At 41.3% G+C, this 20,612-nt stretch overlaps 1 protein-coding gene across 6 annotated transcripts in view; it reads right to left on the bottom strand.

The window, feature by feature from the left end:
- SEC31A (SEC31 homolog A, COPII component) overlaps positions 1-20,612 on the bottom strand; it is a 79,858-nt gene that overhangs the window by 52,614 nt on the left and 6,632 nt on the right. For all 6 annotated transcript variants that reach the window (XM_075861212.1, XM_075861246.1, XM_075861220.1 and 3 more), the window contains exons 3-5: positions 17,791-17,914; positions 15,883-16,081; positions 15,529-15,624 (exon numbers count right to left, since the gene is read on the bottom strand). In XM_075861212.1, the coding sequence (XP_075717327.1) occupies positions 15,529-15,624; positions 15,883-16,081; positions 17,791-17,914 (419 nt within the window). The remainder of the gene's footprint in view (positions 1-15,528; positions 15,625-15,882; positions 16,082-17,790; positions 17,915-20,612) is intronic.

The raw sequence follows: 20,612 nt of genomic DNA, 5'->3' as shown, positions 1-20,612 counted from the left end.
GTACGGTGTCTGCAGACAGTTTTAAAGCAGTGATAGCTTAACGCTATCACTGCTTCAAGGCCAGGACCAGAGCTAGCCTCCGATCCGGCCGATTAACCCCTTAGATGCAGAGCTCAAAAGCGAGCGCTGCATCTATGGTGTTTACAAGCAGATCAGAACCCTGCAATGAAATTGTGGGGTTCCGATGACTGTTCCGGTCCTAACAATGGCCTTCTGTCTGCCAAGTACGGAAACCTGCTAGGTCCCGCCCAGAGGCGGGGCCTAAAAGGCGTCCGGCCGCAGTAAAAAGATGGCGCAGGCTCAGAAGATGAGCCTGCGACATCAGCCGTATGTTACAGCGGACACCGTGCTGTAACGGCAGGGAATGGAGCTAGCTCCGATCCCTGCATTTACCCCTTAGATGCTGCGATCAAAAGCGATCGCGGCATCTTAGTGGTTTGTAGGGATCGGTATCGACACGATGTGATCGTGACAATGCCAATCGTTGCTATGGCAACCGGAGGCCTAATAATAATGGCCTCCTGGTCTGCCACGTTCGATAGCCTATTAGGCCCCGCCCACAGACGGCACCTAATGGGCTTGCTGTCAGTGAATGACTGACAGCTTTAATGCATTGCACTACGTGGGTAGTGCAATGCATTAGAGTAAAGATCAGAGATACAGACCCTCAAGTCCCCTAATGGGACAAAAAAAAAAGTTGAATAGAAGTGTAAAAAGAAAAGTTTCAAGTTAATAAAAACAAAACACTGCTTTTCCTCTATAATAGGTATTTTATTATAGGGGGGAAAAAAAAATAAAAATAAGGACTACACATATTTGGCATCACCGCGTCCGTAACAACCCAATCTATAAACGGTAATGTTATTTTTCCCAGACGGTGAACACCTCAAAAAAAAAAAAAAAAGAAGAAATCATAGTCCAATGTACTCCAAAATAGTACCAATAAAAACTACAACTCGTCTCGCAATAAACAAGCCCTTCAACAGCTTTTTTGACTGGAAAATAAAAAAGTTCTGGCTCTCAGAATATGGCGACAAAATATGTGCAGAGAGTCCAAAAGCGGATAAGATCGGGCAACATTTATCAGTGCGACACTGGCCAAATATCTCTGAAATATTATTTATTTACCGCATTATTATTCCCTCTTATTATGCCCTGATGTACCCCGCACAGATTACATATGCCCCCACATTATAAACTGAAATACCAGCAAAACGCCAAAGAAAACTACTACCAAGCAAAACCTGCACTCCAAAACCCAAATGGCACTCCCTCCCTTCTGAACCCTACAGCGTGCCCAAACAGCAGTTTACTTCCACATATATGGCATCGCCATACCCGGGAGAACCAGCTTAGCAGTTTACGAGGAGTGTGTCTTCTGTGGCACAAACAGGGCACAACATATTGTGCACTAAAATGGCATATCGGCGGGAAATTGCAATTTTCACTTTGCACCATCCGCTGCGCATTAATTATTAATGGAAAAACACCTGTGGGGCAAAATGCTCACTGCACCCCTTAAAATGCCTCAAATGGTGTCGTTTCCAATATGGTGGTCACTAATTGGGGGTTTGTTTTACTATTTGACTTCCGAGCCCTGCAATTGTGGGCCAATGCTGTGAAAATCACCAAAAATAGACCTCAAATGCGCATGTTGCTCTTCACTTCTGAGCTCTGTCATATGTCCAGGCAAATGTTAAATGCCTTGAGGGGTGTAGTTTCTAAAATGGGGTCACTTCTTGGTGGCTTCCACTGTACTCTGGTACCTTAGGGTTTTGAAAATGCGACAGGGCGCCCAAATACCAATCCAGCAAAATCTGAATGCCAAATAGAGCTCCTGCCTTTCCGAGCCCTGTCGTTTGTCCAAACAGCAGTTTATGACCACATGTGGGGTATTTCCGTACTCTCGAGAAATTGCATTACAAATGTTGGGGTGCCTTTTCTCCTTTTATCCCGGAGGAAATAAAAATATTTAACTTTTTAGTGGGAAAAAAATGTTGATATTCATTTTTACAGCCGAATTCCAATAAATTCTGCAAAAGACCAGTGGGGTCTAAATGCTTACTATACCCCTAGATAGATTCCTTAAGGGGTGTAGTCTCCCAAAAGGGGTCACTTTTCCAACGGCCTGCGGGACCAAAATACCTTACAAACGTGACATGTCACCCGAAAACCATTCCAGCTAAATTTGAGCTCAAAATGGTGATCCTTCCCTTTTGACCCCTGCCGTGTGTCCAAACAGCAGTTTATCACCACATATGGGGTATTGCCGTAATCGGGAGAAATGGATTTTCAAATGTTGGGGAGTTTTTCCTCCTTTATGCCTTGTAAAAATTGAACAATTCTACGTTTTATTGGAAAAAAAAATTATTTTCATTTTCACGGCTTCATTCCACTAAATTCAGAAAAAAAACTGTGGAGTCAAAATGCTCACTATACCCCTTGATAAATTCCTTGAGGGGTGTAGTTTGCCAAATGGTGTCTTTTTGGGGGTGTTTGCACTGTTTTGGTATCACAAGACGTCTTCAAACCTGACATGGTGTCTAAAATATATTTGAATAAAAAGAAGGCCCCAAAATCCTCTAGGTGCTCCTTTGCGTCTGAGGTTTTTTTTTTCAGTGAATTAGCACACTAGGGCCACATGTGCGCAATAAATATTGAGTTGCGTTTTTCTGGTAAAACCTTCTGTGTTACAAAAAGAAAAGGATTAAAAATGAATTTCTGCAAAAAAAATAAAAAAATTACATTTGTAAATTTCATCCCTATTTTGCTGTAATTCTTGTGAAACGCCTAAAGGGTTAATAAACTTTCTAAATGCTGTTTTGAATACTTTGAGGGGTTCCGTTTTTAGAATGGGGCGATTTATGGGGATTTGCATTGTATGGGCACCTCAAAACCACTTCACAACTGAACTCGTCCCTGTAAAAGTAGCCTTTTGAAATTTCCTTGAAAATGTGAGAAATTTCTGCTAAAGTTCTAAGCTTTGTAACGTCCTAGAAAAATAAACGGATGTTCAAAAAATGATGCAAACATAAAGTAGACATATGGGAAATATTAATTAGCATTTATTTTGTGTGGTATTACTATCTGTCTTACAAGCAGATACAATTAAACTTAGAAAAATGCTAATTTTGCCGTTTTTCGCCAACTTTTGGTGTTTTTCACAATAAAATACTGAACGTATCGACAAAATTTTACCACTAACTTAAAGTATAATGTATCACGAGAAAACAATCTCAGAATCGCTTGGATAGGTATAAGCATTCCAGAGTTATAACCACATAAAGTGACACGTCAGATTTTAAAAATGGGGCTGCATCCTGAACGTGCCAACTAGTCCATGTCCTTAAGGGGTTAACAAAAAAAACTCATGTTTGTAAATTTTGCTTAGCAGCTAAAGATCAATGTATATAAAGTGGATATGTGGTCCAGGTTTTGTTTTTCCTCCCTGTTTACATGGAGTATTTTGCAGGCAGAAAATATCTGCCTCAAAATTCCTTCAATTATTCTAAAGCATAATGTGTTTCAGTTCATCAAGGTTTCTGGGATGCCATGCGTGCACAGCCCTCTACAGCTCATGCCACAGAATCTTGATAGGGTTAAAGGAGTTGTCCCATGAATGAAAGTGTTCCTAAAATTATTGCTTACCTAAAACCAATACTTTTCATCTTTGGAGGGTCACCTGGAGGAACCTACATACTGCACTTTGCTATCGCAGTATTGTCTGGGGCGGATGTATGTTCAATTGAATCAGCAGCAAAGGGTAAAGGAGACTGCATGGAGCGTTTGGCCTTCCCCAGCTGACTCCTCAAAAAGAGGCACACAAAAGGCATTATGGAGCTTGTAGTAAATAGCCTCTAAAGTGCCATCACGTGTGTCTCCACTGCATCCCTCATACAAAGTGTACCACTTGGCGCGGCACCGCGAGGGAATATTAAATATTAAAAAAAAATAAAAAAGTTACACAATGATACACATTCTTAAAGAGGCTCTGTCACCACATTATAAGTGGCCTATATTGTACATGATGTGATCGGCGCTGGAATGTAGATAACAGCGGTATTTTTTATTTAGAAAAACTATCATTTTTGATGGCTTTATGACCTATATTAGCTTTATCCTAATGAGTTTCTGAATGGACAACTGGGCGTGTTTTACTTTTTGGCCAAGTGGGCATTGTACAGAGGAGTGTATGACACTGTCCAATTAGGTCATACACTTCTCTCCATTCATTTACACAGCACATAGCGACATAGCTATATCGCTATGTGCAGCCACATAAACACACCATAACTTTACTGCAGTGTCCTGACAATGAATATAGATTACGCTGTAAACTGTCATTTCAAACGAGATTACGCTTGCTGTGCTGTAGTGTCGGGATTGTACTAGCGAAGTGCCAGGATTCTGAATACACATCACATCCTGGCTGGAGGTAATGTATATTCATTGTCAGGACACTGCAGTAATGTTACTGTGTGTTTATGTGGCTGCACATAGCGATTTAGCTATATCGCTATGAAAATGAATGGGGAGAAGTGTATGATGCCGATTGGTTACTGATTGGTCAGCGTCATACACTTCTCTCCACAACGCCCACTTGGCCAAAAAGTAAAACACGCCCAGTTGTCCATTGAGAAACTCATTAGCATAAAGCTAATATAGGTCATAACTCTAAATAAAAAAAACACTGCTGTAATCTGCATTACAGCGCTGATCACATCATGTACAATATAGGGCACTTATAATCTGGTGACAGAGCCTCTTTAAGCCCTTCCTGTGACCATGTCTAGCACTTTGGGAGAGTTCACGATAAAAGGCGGTCATGGGACTACCCCTTTAAAAACGTCAAGAATCTGACTTGGCCATTTCAAATCACAAATCTTTCTTTTTGAACCATTCTTGTTCATTTACTTGTGTGCTTTGGGTCATTTTCTCGTTGCATCAGTCAATGTCTCTTTAGCTTGAGGTCATGGACCGCTACCCTTACATTATCCTGTAAAATGTGTTGATACGCCTTTAAATACATTGTTCACTCAATGATTGCATGGCATCCGGGCCCTAAAGCAGCCCCAAACCATGAGTTAGTATGAGGTTTTGGTGTTGTTCTACAGTTTGTTTTTCCCCCCTCCAAATATAGCAATGTGCATTTGTGCAAAAAAGTTACATTTTTGTCTCATCTGTCCACAGAACAGTTTCCTTCCTTTGTTATGTCTTTTCATGATCACCCTTTTTGTTCAGTGGACACATGAACAGAGGTTTTTGCAGTTTGCAGAGACTTCAGTAGGTCTTTGATGCTACCCATGGGTCCTCTCTAGTGATCTGAAGAGGACGTCCACTCCTAGGGAGAGTAGCAACAGTCCTGAATTCTCTACATTTGTAGACGATTTGACTAACTGTGGATTGTTGTCCACCAGGTCTTTAGCAATGGTTCTGTAGCCTTTTCCATCCTCATGCATCTCTAGAACACGTCTTCTAAGGTCTTATGAAAGTTGTTTGCTTTGCGGCACGGTTCACGCTAACCAATCTTTCATGAGAAGAGCAGCTATGCCAGTGGCCAGGCTTCTGCCAGTTCGTTTTAGCGATCGATGGGGGTCTCAGTACTCGGACCTCCATCGATCAAACTTCTGACATGTCACTCTGACATGTGAAACGTTTTTTAAAAGTGCAGTTACCCTTTAACCCCTTCCCGACATTTGACGTACATGTACGTCATGGAAAGCATTGACTTCCCGCAAAATGCTGTACATGTACGTCAAACGTTTGGCACCGGCTCAGAAGCTGAGTCGGTGCCATCATCGTCGGATCTCAGCTGTATCTTACAGCTGACATCCGACTGTAACGGCGGGGACCGAAATGAGCTTCGATCCCCGCCATTAACCCCTTAAGTGCAGCGCTCAAACGCGATCGCTGCACTTAAGGTGTTTGCAGCTCATCGGAGCCCCAGCAATGAAATTGCCGGGGTTCCGGTGGCTGCAATGGCAACCGGAGGCCTAATACTGGCCTCCCGGTCTGCCTAGCACCGAAGCCGGTCAAGATCCGCCCGGCGGCGGAGCCTGATCGGCTTCCGTAGCTGCCGGCAAGATGGCGCCGGGTCAGGAGCTGATCCGGCGTCATCAGCGGTGGAGGTCAGCTGTACTGTACAGCTGACATCCACCTGTAACGGCAGGAACCAGAGCTAGCTCCGATCCCTGCCATTAACCCCTTCGATGCAGCAATCGAAAGCGATTGCTGCATCGTAGCGGTTACAAGCAGATCGCCAGCCCTGACAGGCAATCGGGACTGGCGACTGCTGTTATGGCAACAGGAGACACAATGGTCTCCTGCTCTGCCATTACGGAAGCCGATTTAGGCCCCGCCGGGAGGCAAAGCATAAACGGCTTGCTGTCAGTGAATGACTGACAGATCTAATACATTGCACTACATAGGTAGTGCAATGTATTAGAAAAATAAAAATCTGACCGTCAGACCTTCAAGTCCCCTAGTGGGACTTGAGAAAAAGTGTAAAAAAAGTATAAAAAAAGTGTAAAAAAAAGTGCAAAAAAATAAAAGTTTGAAAACAATAAAAGTTTCAAGTAATCAAATAACACACAATCCCCCTTTTACTCTTATCAAGTCCTTTATTATTGAAAAATAATAATAAACCATATGTATTTGGTATCGCCACGACCGTAACGACCTGAGGTATCAAAATATTATATTATTTATTGCACGCGGTGAACAGCGTAAAAAAAACCCGTAAAAAACGTTACCAGAGTTTCTGTTTTTTGGTCACTTTGCCCTACAAATATTACAATAAAAAGTGATCAAAAAGTCGCACGTATCCAAAAATGGTACCTATAAAAACTATAGCTCGTCCCGCAAAAAACAAGCCCTCATACAGCTCCGTCGACAAAAAAATTAAAAAGTTATGGTTCTCACAACTTGGCGACAGAAAAAATACATTCTTTTTACAAAAGTAATTTTATTGTGCAAAAAGTTGTAAAACATAAAAAAGTTCTATAAATTAGGTATCGCCGGAATCGTACTGACCCGCAGAATAAAGTTAACATGTAGTTTATAATGCGTGGTGAACGCTGTATAAAAAAAAAACAAAAAAAGCTGTGCCAGAATTGCGTTTTTTTGTTTACCTGGCATCCCAAAAAATAGGATAAAAGGTGATCAAAAAGTTGCATGTACCCCAAAATGGTACCAATAATAACTACAGCTCGTCCCGCAACAAACCAGCCCTCATACCGCTACGTCTATGAAAAATAAAATTAGTTATGGCTCCAATAAGTCAGGAAATAAAAAAATATGCAGTTGTGCCCGAGGGGAACATTTCTTCTGTTTCAAGAGGCGATTTATCAAGGACCTAAAATTAGGGAACCAGGAAGGGGAGGGCCCAAACATATCCGCTGGAAGCGACGGTGCCCGTATTATACCAGGATAATACTTTCCCAGCAAAATTCCCCAAACTACAAAGGCGCGGAGTGTGGACCAAAAGGGGGATAAGAAATGACACCATTTATCAGTGCGACACCGGCCTGTGCAGAAAGGATTGCTTCACAGCGTAACACACATCTATGGATTATTTTTATTTTTTTATACCACCTGACTATGCCCCTTATATACTCCGCCCCGCTTACATGTACCCCCACATTATAAAACACCAGCAATACTCAAACAAATATAGTACCAAGCAAAATCCGCTCTCCAAAAGCCAAATGGTGCTCCCTCGGCCCTGAACCCTACAGCGTGCCCAAACAGCAGTTTCCTTCAACATATATGGCATCATCATACCCGGGAGAAGCCTTTTAACAATTTTTGGGGTGTGTGTCTCCAGCGTCATAAGCTGGGCATGACATATTTGCCACTGAATGGCATATCTAGGGAAAAATATAAATTTTTAATTTGCACCATCCGCAGCGCATTCATTTATGGAAAAGACCTGTGGGGTGAAAATGCTCACTACACCCCTTAATTAATGCCTTGAGGGGTGCAGTTCCATAGTGGGGGTCACTTATCAGGGGTTTCTTTTTATTATTTCACATCTGAGCCTCTGCAGTTGTGAACCAATACTTTGTAAATCGCCAAATTAGGCCTCCACTCCGCATGGTACTCTTCACTTCTGAGCCCTGTCATATGTCCAGACAAAAGATTAGGGTCACATGTAGGGTGTTTCTAAAACCGGGAAACACCGCATAATAATTAGAGAGCTGTCTTGTTATGGTGGCACAAGCCGGGCACCACATATTGGCATATCTATGGAAAAAAATCCCATTTTCACTCTGCAACATTGAGCGCACACTAATTTCTACAAAACACCTGCAGGGTTAAAATGCTTACTACACCCCTTGGTAAATGCATTGAGGGGTGTAGTTTCCAAAATGGTGTCACTTCTGGGGGGTTTCCACTGTTTTGGGCCCACAGGTGCCCAGAAACCAATCCAGCAACATCTGCACTCCAAATGGCGGTCCTTCCCATCTGAGCCCTGCGGTTTGCCCAAACAGCAGTTTATGACCACATATGGGGTATTGCCGTACTCGGGAGAAATAGCTTTACAAATGTTGGGTTCTTTTTTTCCTTTATTTGTTGAGAAAATGAAAAAATTTGCGCTAAAGCTACGTCTTATTGAAGAAAAAGGACTGTTTTTATTTTCACTGCCTAATTCTAATAAATTCTATGAAACATCTGTGGGGTCAAAATGCTCACTACACCCCTAGATGCATTCCTCAAGAGGTGTAGTTTCCTAAATGGAGTCCCTTTTTGGGCGTTTTCATTGTTTTGTCCCCTCAGGGGCTTTGCAAATGTGACATGGCCTCTGCAAACCATTCCTTCTAAATGTGATCTCAAAAAGTCAAATAGTGCTGTTTCCCTTCTAAGCCCTGCCGTGTGTCCAAACAGCCGTTTATTACCACATGTGGGGTATTGTTTTACTCGGGAGAAATTGCTTTACAAATTTTGTGGTGCTTTTTCTCCTTCAGTCCTTCTGGAAATGAGAAAAAATTAGCTAAACCTACATTTTCTTTGAAAAAATGTAGATTATTATTTTCAGGGCCTACTTCCAATAATTTCTGCAAAAAAACTGTGGTGTCAAATCGCTCACTATACCCCTAGATAATTTCCTCAATGGGTGTTGTTTCCAAAATGGGGTCACTTGTTGGGGGTTTCCACTGTTTTATCCCCTCAGGGGCTTTGTAAATGTGATATGGCCTCCGCAAACCATTCCTGCTAAATTTGAGTTCCAAAAGCCAAATGGCGCTCTTTCCCTTCTCAGCCTCGCCGTGTGTCCAAACAGCCGTTTATTACCACATGTGGGGTACTGTTTTACTCGGGAGAAATTTCTTTACAAATTTTATGGTGATTTTTCTCCTTTAGTCCTTGTGGAAATGAAAAAAAATTAGCTAATCCTACATTTTATTTGAAAAAATGTAGATTTTCATTTTCACAGCCTACTTGCAAAAATTTCTGCAAAAAACCTGTGGGGTCAAAATGCTCACTATACCCCTAGATAATTTCCTCAAGGGGTATAGTTTCCAAAATGGGGTCACTTGTTTGGGGTTTCCACTGTTTTGTCACCTCAGGGGCTTTGTAAATGTGACATAGCCTCCGCAAACCATTCCTGCTAAATGTGAACTCCAAAAGCCAAATAGTGCTCTTTCCCTTCTCAGCCACGCCGTGTCTCCAAACAACCGTTTATTACCACATGTGAGGTATTGTTTTACTCGGGAGAAATTGCTTTACAAATTTTGCGGTGCTTTTTCTCCTTTAGTCCTTGTGGAAATGAGAAAAAAAATCGCTAAACCTACATTTTCTTTGAAGAAATGTTGATTTTAATTTTCACGGCCTACTTCCAATAATTTCTGTAAAAAACCTGTGCGGTCAAAATGCTCACTGTACCCCTAGATAATTTCCTTGAGGTGTCTAGTTTCCCAGATGGGGTCACTTTTGGGGGATTTTGACTGTTTTGGCACCGCAAGAGCCCTTCAAACCTGACATGGTGCCTAAAATATATTCTAACAAAAATAAGGCCCCAAAATCCACCAGGTGCTCCTTTGCTTCTGAGGCCGGTGCTTCATTCCAGTAGCATGCTACGGCCACATGTGGGATATTTCCTAAAACTGCAGAAACTGGGCAACGAATATTGAGTTGCATTTCTCTGGTAAAAACTTCTGTGTTATAAAAAAAAATTGTATTAAAAATGTATTTCTGCAGAAAAATATGAAATTTGTAAATTTCACCTCTACTTTGCTTTAATTCCTGTGAAATGTGTAAAGGGTTAAGACATTTTCTAAATGCTGTTTTGAATACTTTGAGGGGTGAAGTTTTTAAAATGGGGTGACTTTTTTGGGGTTTCTAATATATAAGGCCCTCAAAACCACTTCACAACTGAACTGGCCCCTGTAAAAATAGCCTTTTGAAATTTTCTTGAAAATGTGAGAAATTGCTGCTAAAGTTCTAAGCCTTGTGAGGTCATAGAAAAATAAAAGGATGTTCAAAAAACGATGCCAATCTAAAGTAGACATATGGGGGATGTTAATTAGCAACAATTTTGTGTGGTATAACTGCCTGTCTTACAAGCAGATACATTTAAATTGAGAAAAATGCTAATTTTTGCAATTTTTCGCTAATTTTTGGTGTTTTTCACAATTAAATACTGAACATATCGAGCAAATTTTGCCAGTAACATAAAGTCCAATGTGTCACGAGAAAACAATCTCAGAATCGCTTGGATAGGTGAAAGCATTCCGGAGTTATTACCACATAAAGTGACACGTCAGATTTGAAAAATGAGGCTCTGTCAGGAAGGTCAAAAGTGGCTAAAGAGGGAAGGGGTTAAATGCTATGTAAACTTTGAAAAGGCAGACATTTATTTATTTATTTTTTAAATAAAAAGGTGTATCAGTGTGTTTCGTGTAACTTTGGAAATACTTTTCATTAAAGGGGTTTTCCAATCCTTTTTTTTTTTTTTTTAAATCAATGCAATGTTCCTCTATTAATATATTAGTGCACTCTGACTATCTTTTTCCTGATAATAAATGGTTTTAGTAACATAACTCCCTATTGTTTACCTTGAGAGGTTTGTTTTGCTCAGTAAGTTCATTCCTCTTCTCTTCCTGTGTTTCTCCTCCCTGCATGCACTGCTCTAGTCCCAGCATGCAATGTGCATGCAGCAGTGCACTTGCTCCGCCTACTACACCCAGCTCTACTAACTTCTGCAATCTCAGTCTTCATTTTGGTGCTCTCATTCTATTACTGATAGCACAAGCTGAAATCACTGGATATCTGCGTTTTTAACCTCTTAACGCCGAAGGGCGGATATATCAGTCCTCTGCAGCTGCTAGTTCGCGCAGGAGGAGGGATATATCCGTCCTGTGATGGCGCGGGTACTACCAGTGTACCCACACGATCAGCGGCAGGAGCACGGCTGTTATACACAGCCTGGCTCCTGCTGCAACTGCGGGAATCGAAGCGCGCTCCGATTCCGGCAGTTTAACCCATTAAATGCCGCTGTCAATAGTGACAGCGGCATCTAATGTGTTTGACAGAGGGAGGGAGCTCCCTCTGTTTTATACTGACAGGCAATAATGCTTTGGTATACGAAGTATACCAAAGCATTATATATGCGATCGGCACATCGCATAGTGAAGTCCCATTGTGAGACTAAAAAAAAAATGTCAATCCGTTAAATAAGTTGGTGAAAAAACAAAAAAAAAATTACAGTGAAAATCAAATAAAACTACTTTTTTTGCCCAAAAAGTGGTTTTTTTAAAGTAAAAGTGTCAAAACAAATCACACATACACATATATGGTATCCCCGCGATCGTAACCACTTGACCAATAAAATTAACACATTAATTAAACTGCTGGATGAACGGCGTCCAAAAAAACAACGGCAAAATTCGCTCTTTTCTCCCATTCCCACCATAAAAAATTAAATAAAAATTAATCTAAGTCCTATGTACCCCAAAATAGTACTAATGAAAACTACACATTGTCCCGCAAAAATCAAGCCCACGTACGGCCACATAGACGGAAAAATAAAACCGTTACGGCTCTTGGAATGCGGCGATGCAAAAACAAGTAATTTTTTTCTAAAAGGCTTTTTATTGTGCAAACGTAGGAAAACATATAAAACCTTTACATATTTGGTATCCCCGTAATCGTGCCGAGCCATAGAATAAAGTTAACATGTTATTTACGCTACATAGTAAACGGCGTAAATTTATAACGTGAAAATCATTGCTGGAATAGCTGCTTATTTTCAATTCTCTCCTAAAATAAAGTTAATAAAAGTTAATCAATATATTAAAAGCATCTAAAAATGGTGGAATTACAAAATAAAACTCGTCCCGCAAAAAACAAGCCCTTATACGGCTATGTCGATGGAATAAAAAAAAAGTTACGACTCTTGGAATGTGACCGTGAAAAAAACAAAAATAATCCTTGGTCATTAACGTGCAAAATGGCCCGGTCATTAAGGGGTTAAACGGTTTGAAGAGGTCTTCTGGTACCAAAACAGTGGAAACCCCCAAAAGGTGCCCCCATTTTGGAAACTAGACCCCTTGAGGAATTCATTGTAGTTTTCATTGGGTGCATGCGGCTTTTTGATCAGTTTTTATTCTATTTTTAAGTGGCGTGGTGACTAAAAAACAGCAATTCTACTATTGTTTTTTATTCTATTTTTGTTACAGCGTCACCGTGCGCTATAAATGACATATTCACTTTATTCTGCGGGGCGATACGATTAGGGCTCATTTACACGAGCGTGTTATACATCCGTGCAACGCGCGTCGCAGGGACCTATGTTAGTCTATGGGGCCGTGCAGCCAGGTGGGCGTGATTTTCACGCAGCGTATGTCCGCTGCGTGAAACGCACGACGTCCTATATTTGTGCGCTGTTCGCACATCACGCACCCATTGAAGTCAATGGGTGTGTGAAAACCACGCATGTCGCACGGAAGCAATTCCGTGGGACGCGCGTGATTCGCGCAACAGCACTGTAAAGGATGAATGAAAACAGAAAAGCACCACGTTCTGTTCTGTTTACAAACATCCAAACAGAGTGTCATAATGATGGCGGCTGCACGAAAACCACGCAGCCGCGCATCATAAAGGGCTGACACACAGAGCTGTTAAGTGCCTTTTGCACACGCAAAACGCCGCGCTTTTTGCTTGCACAAAATGCACACGCTCGTGTAAACTCGGCCTTAGGGTGACACCATATGTTTATAGTTCTTTTATGTCTTATGGCGTTTGCACAATAAAATACGTTTTGTAAAATATCATTCACTTTTTGTGTTGCCTTATTCTAAGAGCCAGAACTTTATTATTTTTCCATCAATAAATCCGTGCGAGGACTTATTTTTTGCGTAACGAACTGTAGTTTCGATCAGGACCATTTTTAGGTACATGCGACTTTTTGATCTATTTTTAATACATTTTTTGGGAGGTGAAGTGACCAAACAATTGTGATTCATGGTACGGTTTATTATTATTTTCTTTTACGGCGTTCACCGCGCGGGATAAATAACAAAATAATTTTGTAGTTCAGGCCGTTACGGACGCGGCGATACCAATTATGTATAGTTTATTTATTTATATATTTTTATTAATAAAAAAGGACTGATAAGGGAAAAAAAGGGGATTTTTTTTAACTTTTATTTTCTTATTTTTACACATCTTTTTTTTACTTTATTACTTTGTCCCACAAGAGGACTTGAGGGCAGGAGGCCCTGATCGCTATTCTAATACTCTGCACTACATGCGTAGTGCAGTGTATTAGAACTGTCAGCTATTCACTGACAGCAAGCATAGTGGGTCCTGACTTTGTCAGGACCCATTAGGCTTCCGTCGATGGCATAGCCGGACGCCATTGTTTGGTGTCCGGTTGCCATAGTAACCATCGCCGGCCGGCGATGGTAACTTAACCCCTAAAAAGCCGCGATCTCTATTGAACGCGGCTTTTAAGGGGTTAGACAGCGGGGACACAGCGATCGGTCCCCGCTGTAGGAGCTGCGGCAGCTGCTGTACGAGACAGCAGCTGTCACAGCTCCTGCACCTGTCGGGAAGACGGCCGAAACGGCCGTTATTCCCGCAACTTCGTGTTCCGTCGGTAATTTATAAGGGGTTATAATTTCACAGAGCATGCGCGGTGGTGTGTGTTAACCACGCATGCTCTGAGATAAAGAAGCACGTGGTACGGTTACGTCATTTGTGACGTAACCGTACAGTGTGAAAGCCGGAAACCGGAAGCAAGGCAGAAGACTAAATGGACGGGTCTGCACAGGAAGTGCAGATTTTGCTTTACTAAGGGGGCGGTGACGGAGGAGGATATACGACGCTACAGCCATCTGATGAAACGTAAGTACATTGTAAAGTTATATCATTTTCATTGTTTTATTTAAATAAATGTAATTTTTTAGTTCCGGAATACATCTTTAAAAATACTTTACTTTTTTATCTAAAGCTGCTCTGTATTCTCTATACAGAGCAGCTGTATCTAGTGCTATTCACTGAATACGTGAGTCTCGCGGACCTGACGGCTTCGGTGTCAGAGGGGTGTAAGGGACCTGGCTGCATTAGGTGACCTCCCCCACAGCAATATTTCTACAAGACTAATCCGGGAACCTGCAGAAAAATCTGCAGACTAAGGCCCCATGCACACGACCGTAAAAATTCCCGTAATTACGGGCCCATAGACTTCTATTGGCCACGGGTACCTCCCCGTATGCTTACGGGAAGGTGCCCGTGCCGTTGAAAAATATAGAACATGTCCTATTTCAGGCCGTAATTACGGCACGGGCAGCCCATAGAAGTCTATGGGGCTCCCGTAATTACGGGTGACTACGTGTGTGCACCCGTAATGACGGGAGCGTTGCTAGGCGACGTCAGTAAATAGTCACTGTCCAGGGTGCTGAAAGAGTTAAACGATCGGCAGTAACGGTTTCAGCACCCTGGACAGTGGCTACCGATCACAATATAGATAAAGCTGTAAAAAAAAGAAAAAAGACGTTCATACTTACCCAGAACTCCGTTTCTTCCTCCAGTCCGGCCTCCTGGGAGGACGTTACAGCCCATGTGACCGCTGCAGCCAATCACTGGCTGCAGCGGTCACATGGACTGCCGCGTCATCCAGGGAGGTCGGACTGGATGTCAAGAGAGGGACGCGTCACCAAGACAACGGCTGGGTAAGTATGAATTTCTTTTACTTTTATTATGGAAAGGGCTGCCCCTTCTCTCTATCCTGCACTGATAGAGAGAAGGGGCTGCCGATTAGTGCAGTGTAATTTTGCAGCGAAAACGTGCCCGTAAATACTGGTGCAATACGGGTCGAATACGTGTGACAAAGGACCCGTATTTACGCCTGTATTTACGGGTGGACAAAAATACGGCCGTGTGCATGAGGCCTTACACACTGTGTTGGCAAGTTTATTTGCCGTTTAGTTTTATCATTCATTTCTAGGCTTAGAATTACTTTAAACAAATAAAACATTAAGCACAGATATGGATATAAATGAACATAGGGTAAACGCTGTATCTTACCTGCGATTTAGCTCCAGGTGTCATGGGGACAGCCAGATGATTACAATCCCAAATGTAAATTTCAGATTCATTGGCACCAGATGCAAAAAGGTTTGTCTATAAAATGGGAGAAAAACACATATGATTACCTTACTGATAAAGATCAAATACGTATATGTGTGTGTATATATATATATATATATATATATATATATATATACACACACACACACACACACACACACACACACACACACACACTCTATTAATTTTTAGGTGTGTCACTTAATACCCATAAACAAGGAGTGTTAGCTCACCAGTACAAATGATGCTTATTAGAGACAGATTACAGTACATGTAGTTATAAGACCTTACCTGGAATGGGTTCACATCCAAAGCTCTAACTGGTCCGGTATGTTTATCCTGCTGAGCGATCAACACGTTACTGTCACCAGCCATAATCTTAGCTGGGTCATACAGAAATACATTTCCATTCTCTCCTCCAGCAATTAAAACACCCGAAACGCTGCTTTCCGAGTCTATTATATTTGGCCCCCAAATAAGCTTATGGTACCTGAAAAAGGGAGAAATACACAATTATATCAAAATACGGCTATAGGTGGCTAACGAATAGCAAAAATTAATAGTTACACATATTAACCCTTTTACGACCTATGTAATACGTCAGGAGTTTGAACTATGAAGGTCCAATATACGACCGAAACGTCGCACTAAACCTCTGGCATCAATTTTGATCAAATAAAATCGAAAGATTTGCTAAAATCATCACCTTGTGTGCCGAATATTTCTTTACTACGTAATTGGGTTGGGACCCTATTCGTGCACCTACTGGATCTCGTGCGCTCTCAACCACTACATACATACATACGATATACAGGGTAGAGGCAGATTTCAAATGAAACCCGGATAAAAGCTCTAGGTGCAATATTCCGAGAACCATAATCGATAGAAGTCTGGAGCACGATGAAAAGTTTCACTGCCTGGTTCAGTGTACGTGTAATGAAAGGGGTGGAAGGGTGTTCGGCCATATTCAGACATCTAGGATTCTGTCAGGATTCAGGTGCGGATTCCCCACCTCTATCCTGAAAGAATCCATTAACTGTCTGCCGACAATGCATGTGAATATAATATTTGATACCCCATTCACATGTTCAAGAAAATAACTGTGCGGAATAATAAGTGTGTTGCGGATCAGCCCTATTGAATTATCTGCGTGCGGTTAATCCAAGGCAGAAACAGAGTTTCCATTACAGATTTTCTAAAAAAATCCACAGCAAATTTGCCCACGGCAAATCCGTACCGTTTGAACTTGGCCTTCATGTATCCCCATGTACCCAATTCCGGTGGCATCAGGGGAGTGATATAGGGGCTCTACTTCTTCATGTTATAACCCCCTTACCAATCAGGGAGGATATGTGCCCATATAGGGTTGTTTTTTTTCACCCAGTTGCACATCCATTCACCCGCTGCGCCTAATCAGCCCATTTATTTACTAAAATCTGGATGGCAGAGATTTTTGGTCTTATCAGTTTTGAGAAGATATGTGAAGTTGGCATAAGTTGCATGTATGAATGCTGCACATCTTGAACTTTTCTTTATAGGACGTGTTGTGCATCTCAGGCTATGCTTTAAGCTACAAACATGAATTTTCATACATTTTATTACAAAGCGTTAAACTTTAATTGGATGAAGGACGTCCATGAGTGTAATGTGTCGAGTGTCACTTCAACAAAATGTGAAGGGTCTACTTTCATAAATTATATTAGGGGATAATATAATTTTTTTTAATTTTATAATTCGGGATTCATTTGTGTATTTCAAAAGTGTGGAAATTGTTCCGAAAACGCCTGGCAGCCAAAGAGTTAACATCAGAAAAATCATCAAGATATTGAAAATCAATGGTTGTTGCCATCCCAATAGGTAATTTTGCTCACTCCTTTCTGCATATATTTAGTAGAGATAACATCCATTCAAGCCATCAGACTTTTTGACTTGGTGGGGCAATTATTTCAGATATGAATGATGCCAGGCATACACTACCCTTCAGTGGCTGCCTGTCCAGGACGGAGCAAAATCCTTCAGAGAAATTGCTTTCTCCAGGATAACATGTCTATACTGCATATTGCACTTTATCGTGAAACAAAATATAGTCAAGACCTGATGGCAGTTGCACAAAACGAACAATAGACAGCTATAGATAACGTAACTATGGCCGGAGAGACATAGTAACAAATGTACTCATAGAAAAGTCAATCTGAATACCGATGAGAGGATGCAAAGGAAGCGCATGACTTCATATCCAGTGATGGATCATCCAAATCCAGTTCAAAGATCTCTAAGGAAGCATTCGTACTGAACGTGGCATCTAGCTGTTGGGCAGAGGTACCTAGAAATATAGGAAAAAAAGAAGTAAATTTCGTTATTAGCGAAGATCACAAAAGAGATATTCACAGGCTGGCAGATGTGGCACCACAGGGAATACAGTGTATTTATAAGGGAAGCTTTGCTATGTGGCATTTAACAACTGTGGGCAGGTGTTACATAGTTAGAAACGAGACTTTTACATTTCCTGTTCACACTTGTGGTTGATAACCAGGCAGTGTTCAGGGCATAGCACATTTGTTTTATTTTCAGAGCACAGCATACTCTATTTTTGTTTTTGTGAGCTTTTCCACCCGAAAAATGTAAAAACGGTAAAAAAAAACAATGTAAAGGGTTTTGCCATCTCATAAAACGATGCCATATCAGTATTATATGCCATCACTTTATGATCGGTGAGGGTCCAACTGCCAGAACTCCAGCAATCCGGAGAATAAAGAAGCTACAGCAGTAGTTTAGCGCTGCAATCCCCTCACTGCAGGTAAACGGGGCTGTGCTGTAGTTCCCTGCATAGCCAGTGCCCGGGAGCGCTGCTCTGCAGGGAAACCTGTTGCATTGCAGCACCTTCAATCTCAGGATCGGTTGGGCCCCAGGAGTTGACGGCATATGTTAGTGAAACGCCATTACTTCATGAGATGGCAAAACCCCTTTAAAAGGGTTATCCAGAATTTTAAACATTGATGACCTATCCTTAGGATAGGGCATCAATATTGAATAGGTGGGGGTCTGACTCTTGTCACCCCCACTGATCGTATGAGCGCTGCATCCTCTTCAATGATTACCTTGGGTTACATACCTGTTCGTACTTGCACACACCATTACTTTCAAAGAGGCTGTGCAAGGTATTACAGCACTGTCCCATTCACTACATGTATGGCTCCTGCAAGAACCTATATTACAACAATCTAAATGCAGCCTCATTCAAGAAAATAGAAAGTGCTACAATATGGCATTAGACTGCTTAAAATATGATTGAAAAATATACATAGACTTTCAGCACATCTATCCTTTCCGGAGAGGGGTCCACACTGAAACGACACTCACTGCAGATCAATATCACGCCTATGAAGACCATTTGACGACTTGCAATGCCATCTGGACATATTCAAAATTGAGAGCCAGGAAAATAAAATAATTGGTTGTAAATATACAATGCTACATATTTCTCCATCAGTGAGATGCTTAGTAGTTCAGATCAGAATTGTTGCCTAAATGGTCTGTTTGCAGCTGCACTACAAAATTGCAATTGAGGTTAAAGAAGAACTCTGGTATGCCTATATAGTGCAGAATAGGCTATTATTACAGAATATATAGGCTCTTGTGCATGTTTTGTGTATACCTGTTTTAGCTGATCTTTATGTGACGTCCACCATCTCAAATCCTTCTTCCCCTCTGATGTGGCATCCCTAACAATCTCATGTGTAGCTCTGCAGCCTATATTTCCCATTATCCCTCTGGCTCTTCAGGAGCAGAGGGGCACAGTCTTATCACACTACCGAAGTGCAGCAAGTGATCGAGCTTAGTTAAATAGAACTATTGTCCTTTAGTAAAAAAAAAAGCTCCCCTAACTCACACTCAGAGTCTCCAGTGTATTCTAGGAGATGCAGCTTCACACTGCAGTCTCCAATGTATCCTATGAGATGCAGTTTCACACTGCTTTCTGCTGCTTGTAATAGCTGACAGGGAGAAACCTATCACAAGTAGGACGCAGAAGCCTAGGATAATGAGTTATAAAACTGACACACACACTGCTTTTCTCTTATATCTGTTAGTGCTGTGTGCAGTGTCCAGTGGATTATATGAAATGTAGCTTTATGCTACTCTACCTCCTGCTTATGATTGAGAAGTTTCTCCCTCTTAGCTCCTACAAGCAGGAAGCAGGGGAGAGCAGCATCTCATAGAAATATAGTGGACTCTCACACAGCACTCACAGATCGTATAGACAGTTAGTGTGAGTCAGTGGGGTTTATAACTCTGCTGCCAATCATTGTATGGAGTCACCTATTATATCACTGCACTCCTGCTTCCTTAACCCCTTAATGACCAGGACATTTTGCACGTTAATAACCAAGGATTATTTTTTGTTTTTTCACGGTCGCATTCCAAGAGTCTGAACTTTTTTTTTTTTAATCAGTCGACATAGCCGTATAAGGGCTTGTTATTTGCAGGACGAGTTGTATTTTGTAAATTGCACAATTTTTTGATGCTTATAATATATCAATTAACTTTTATTAACTATATTTTAGGAGAGAATTGAAAATAAGCAGCTATTCCAGCATTGATTTTCATGTTATAAATTGACGCCGTTTACTATGCAGTGTAAATAACATGTTCACTTTATTCTATGGGTCGGCACAATTAAGGGGATACCAAATATGTAAAGGTTTTATATGTTTTCCTACGTTTGCACAATAAAAACCCTTTTAGAAAAAAATTACTTGTTTTTGCATCGCCGCATTCCAAGAGCCGTAACTTTTTTATTTTTCCGTCAATGTGGCCATATGTGGGCTTGATTTTTGCGGCCTCAGGTGTCGTTTTCATTAGTACTATTTTGGGGTACATATGACTTGTAGATTAAACTTTTATTACATTTTTTATGGGGGGAATGGGAGAAAAGAGAATTTTGCCGTTGTTTTTTGCCGGCGGTTTAAATTAATGTGTTCATTTTATTGTTCAAGTCGTTACGATCGCAGCGAATACCATAC

This window comes from Rhinoderma darwinii, chromosome 1, assembly GCF_050947455.1.
Source record: "Rhinoderma darwinii isolate aRhiDar2 chromosome 1, aRhiDar2.hap1, whole genome shotgun sequence".
Lineage (NCBI taxonomy): Eukaryota > Metazoa > Chordata > Amphibia > Anura > Rhinodermatidae > Rhinoderma > Rhinoderma darwinii.
This window is presented reverse-complemented; position numbering and strand designations above follow the sequence as displayed.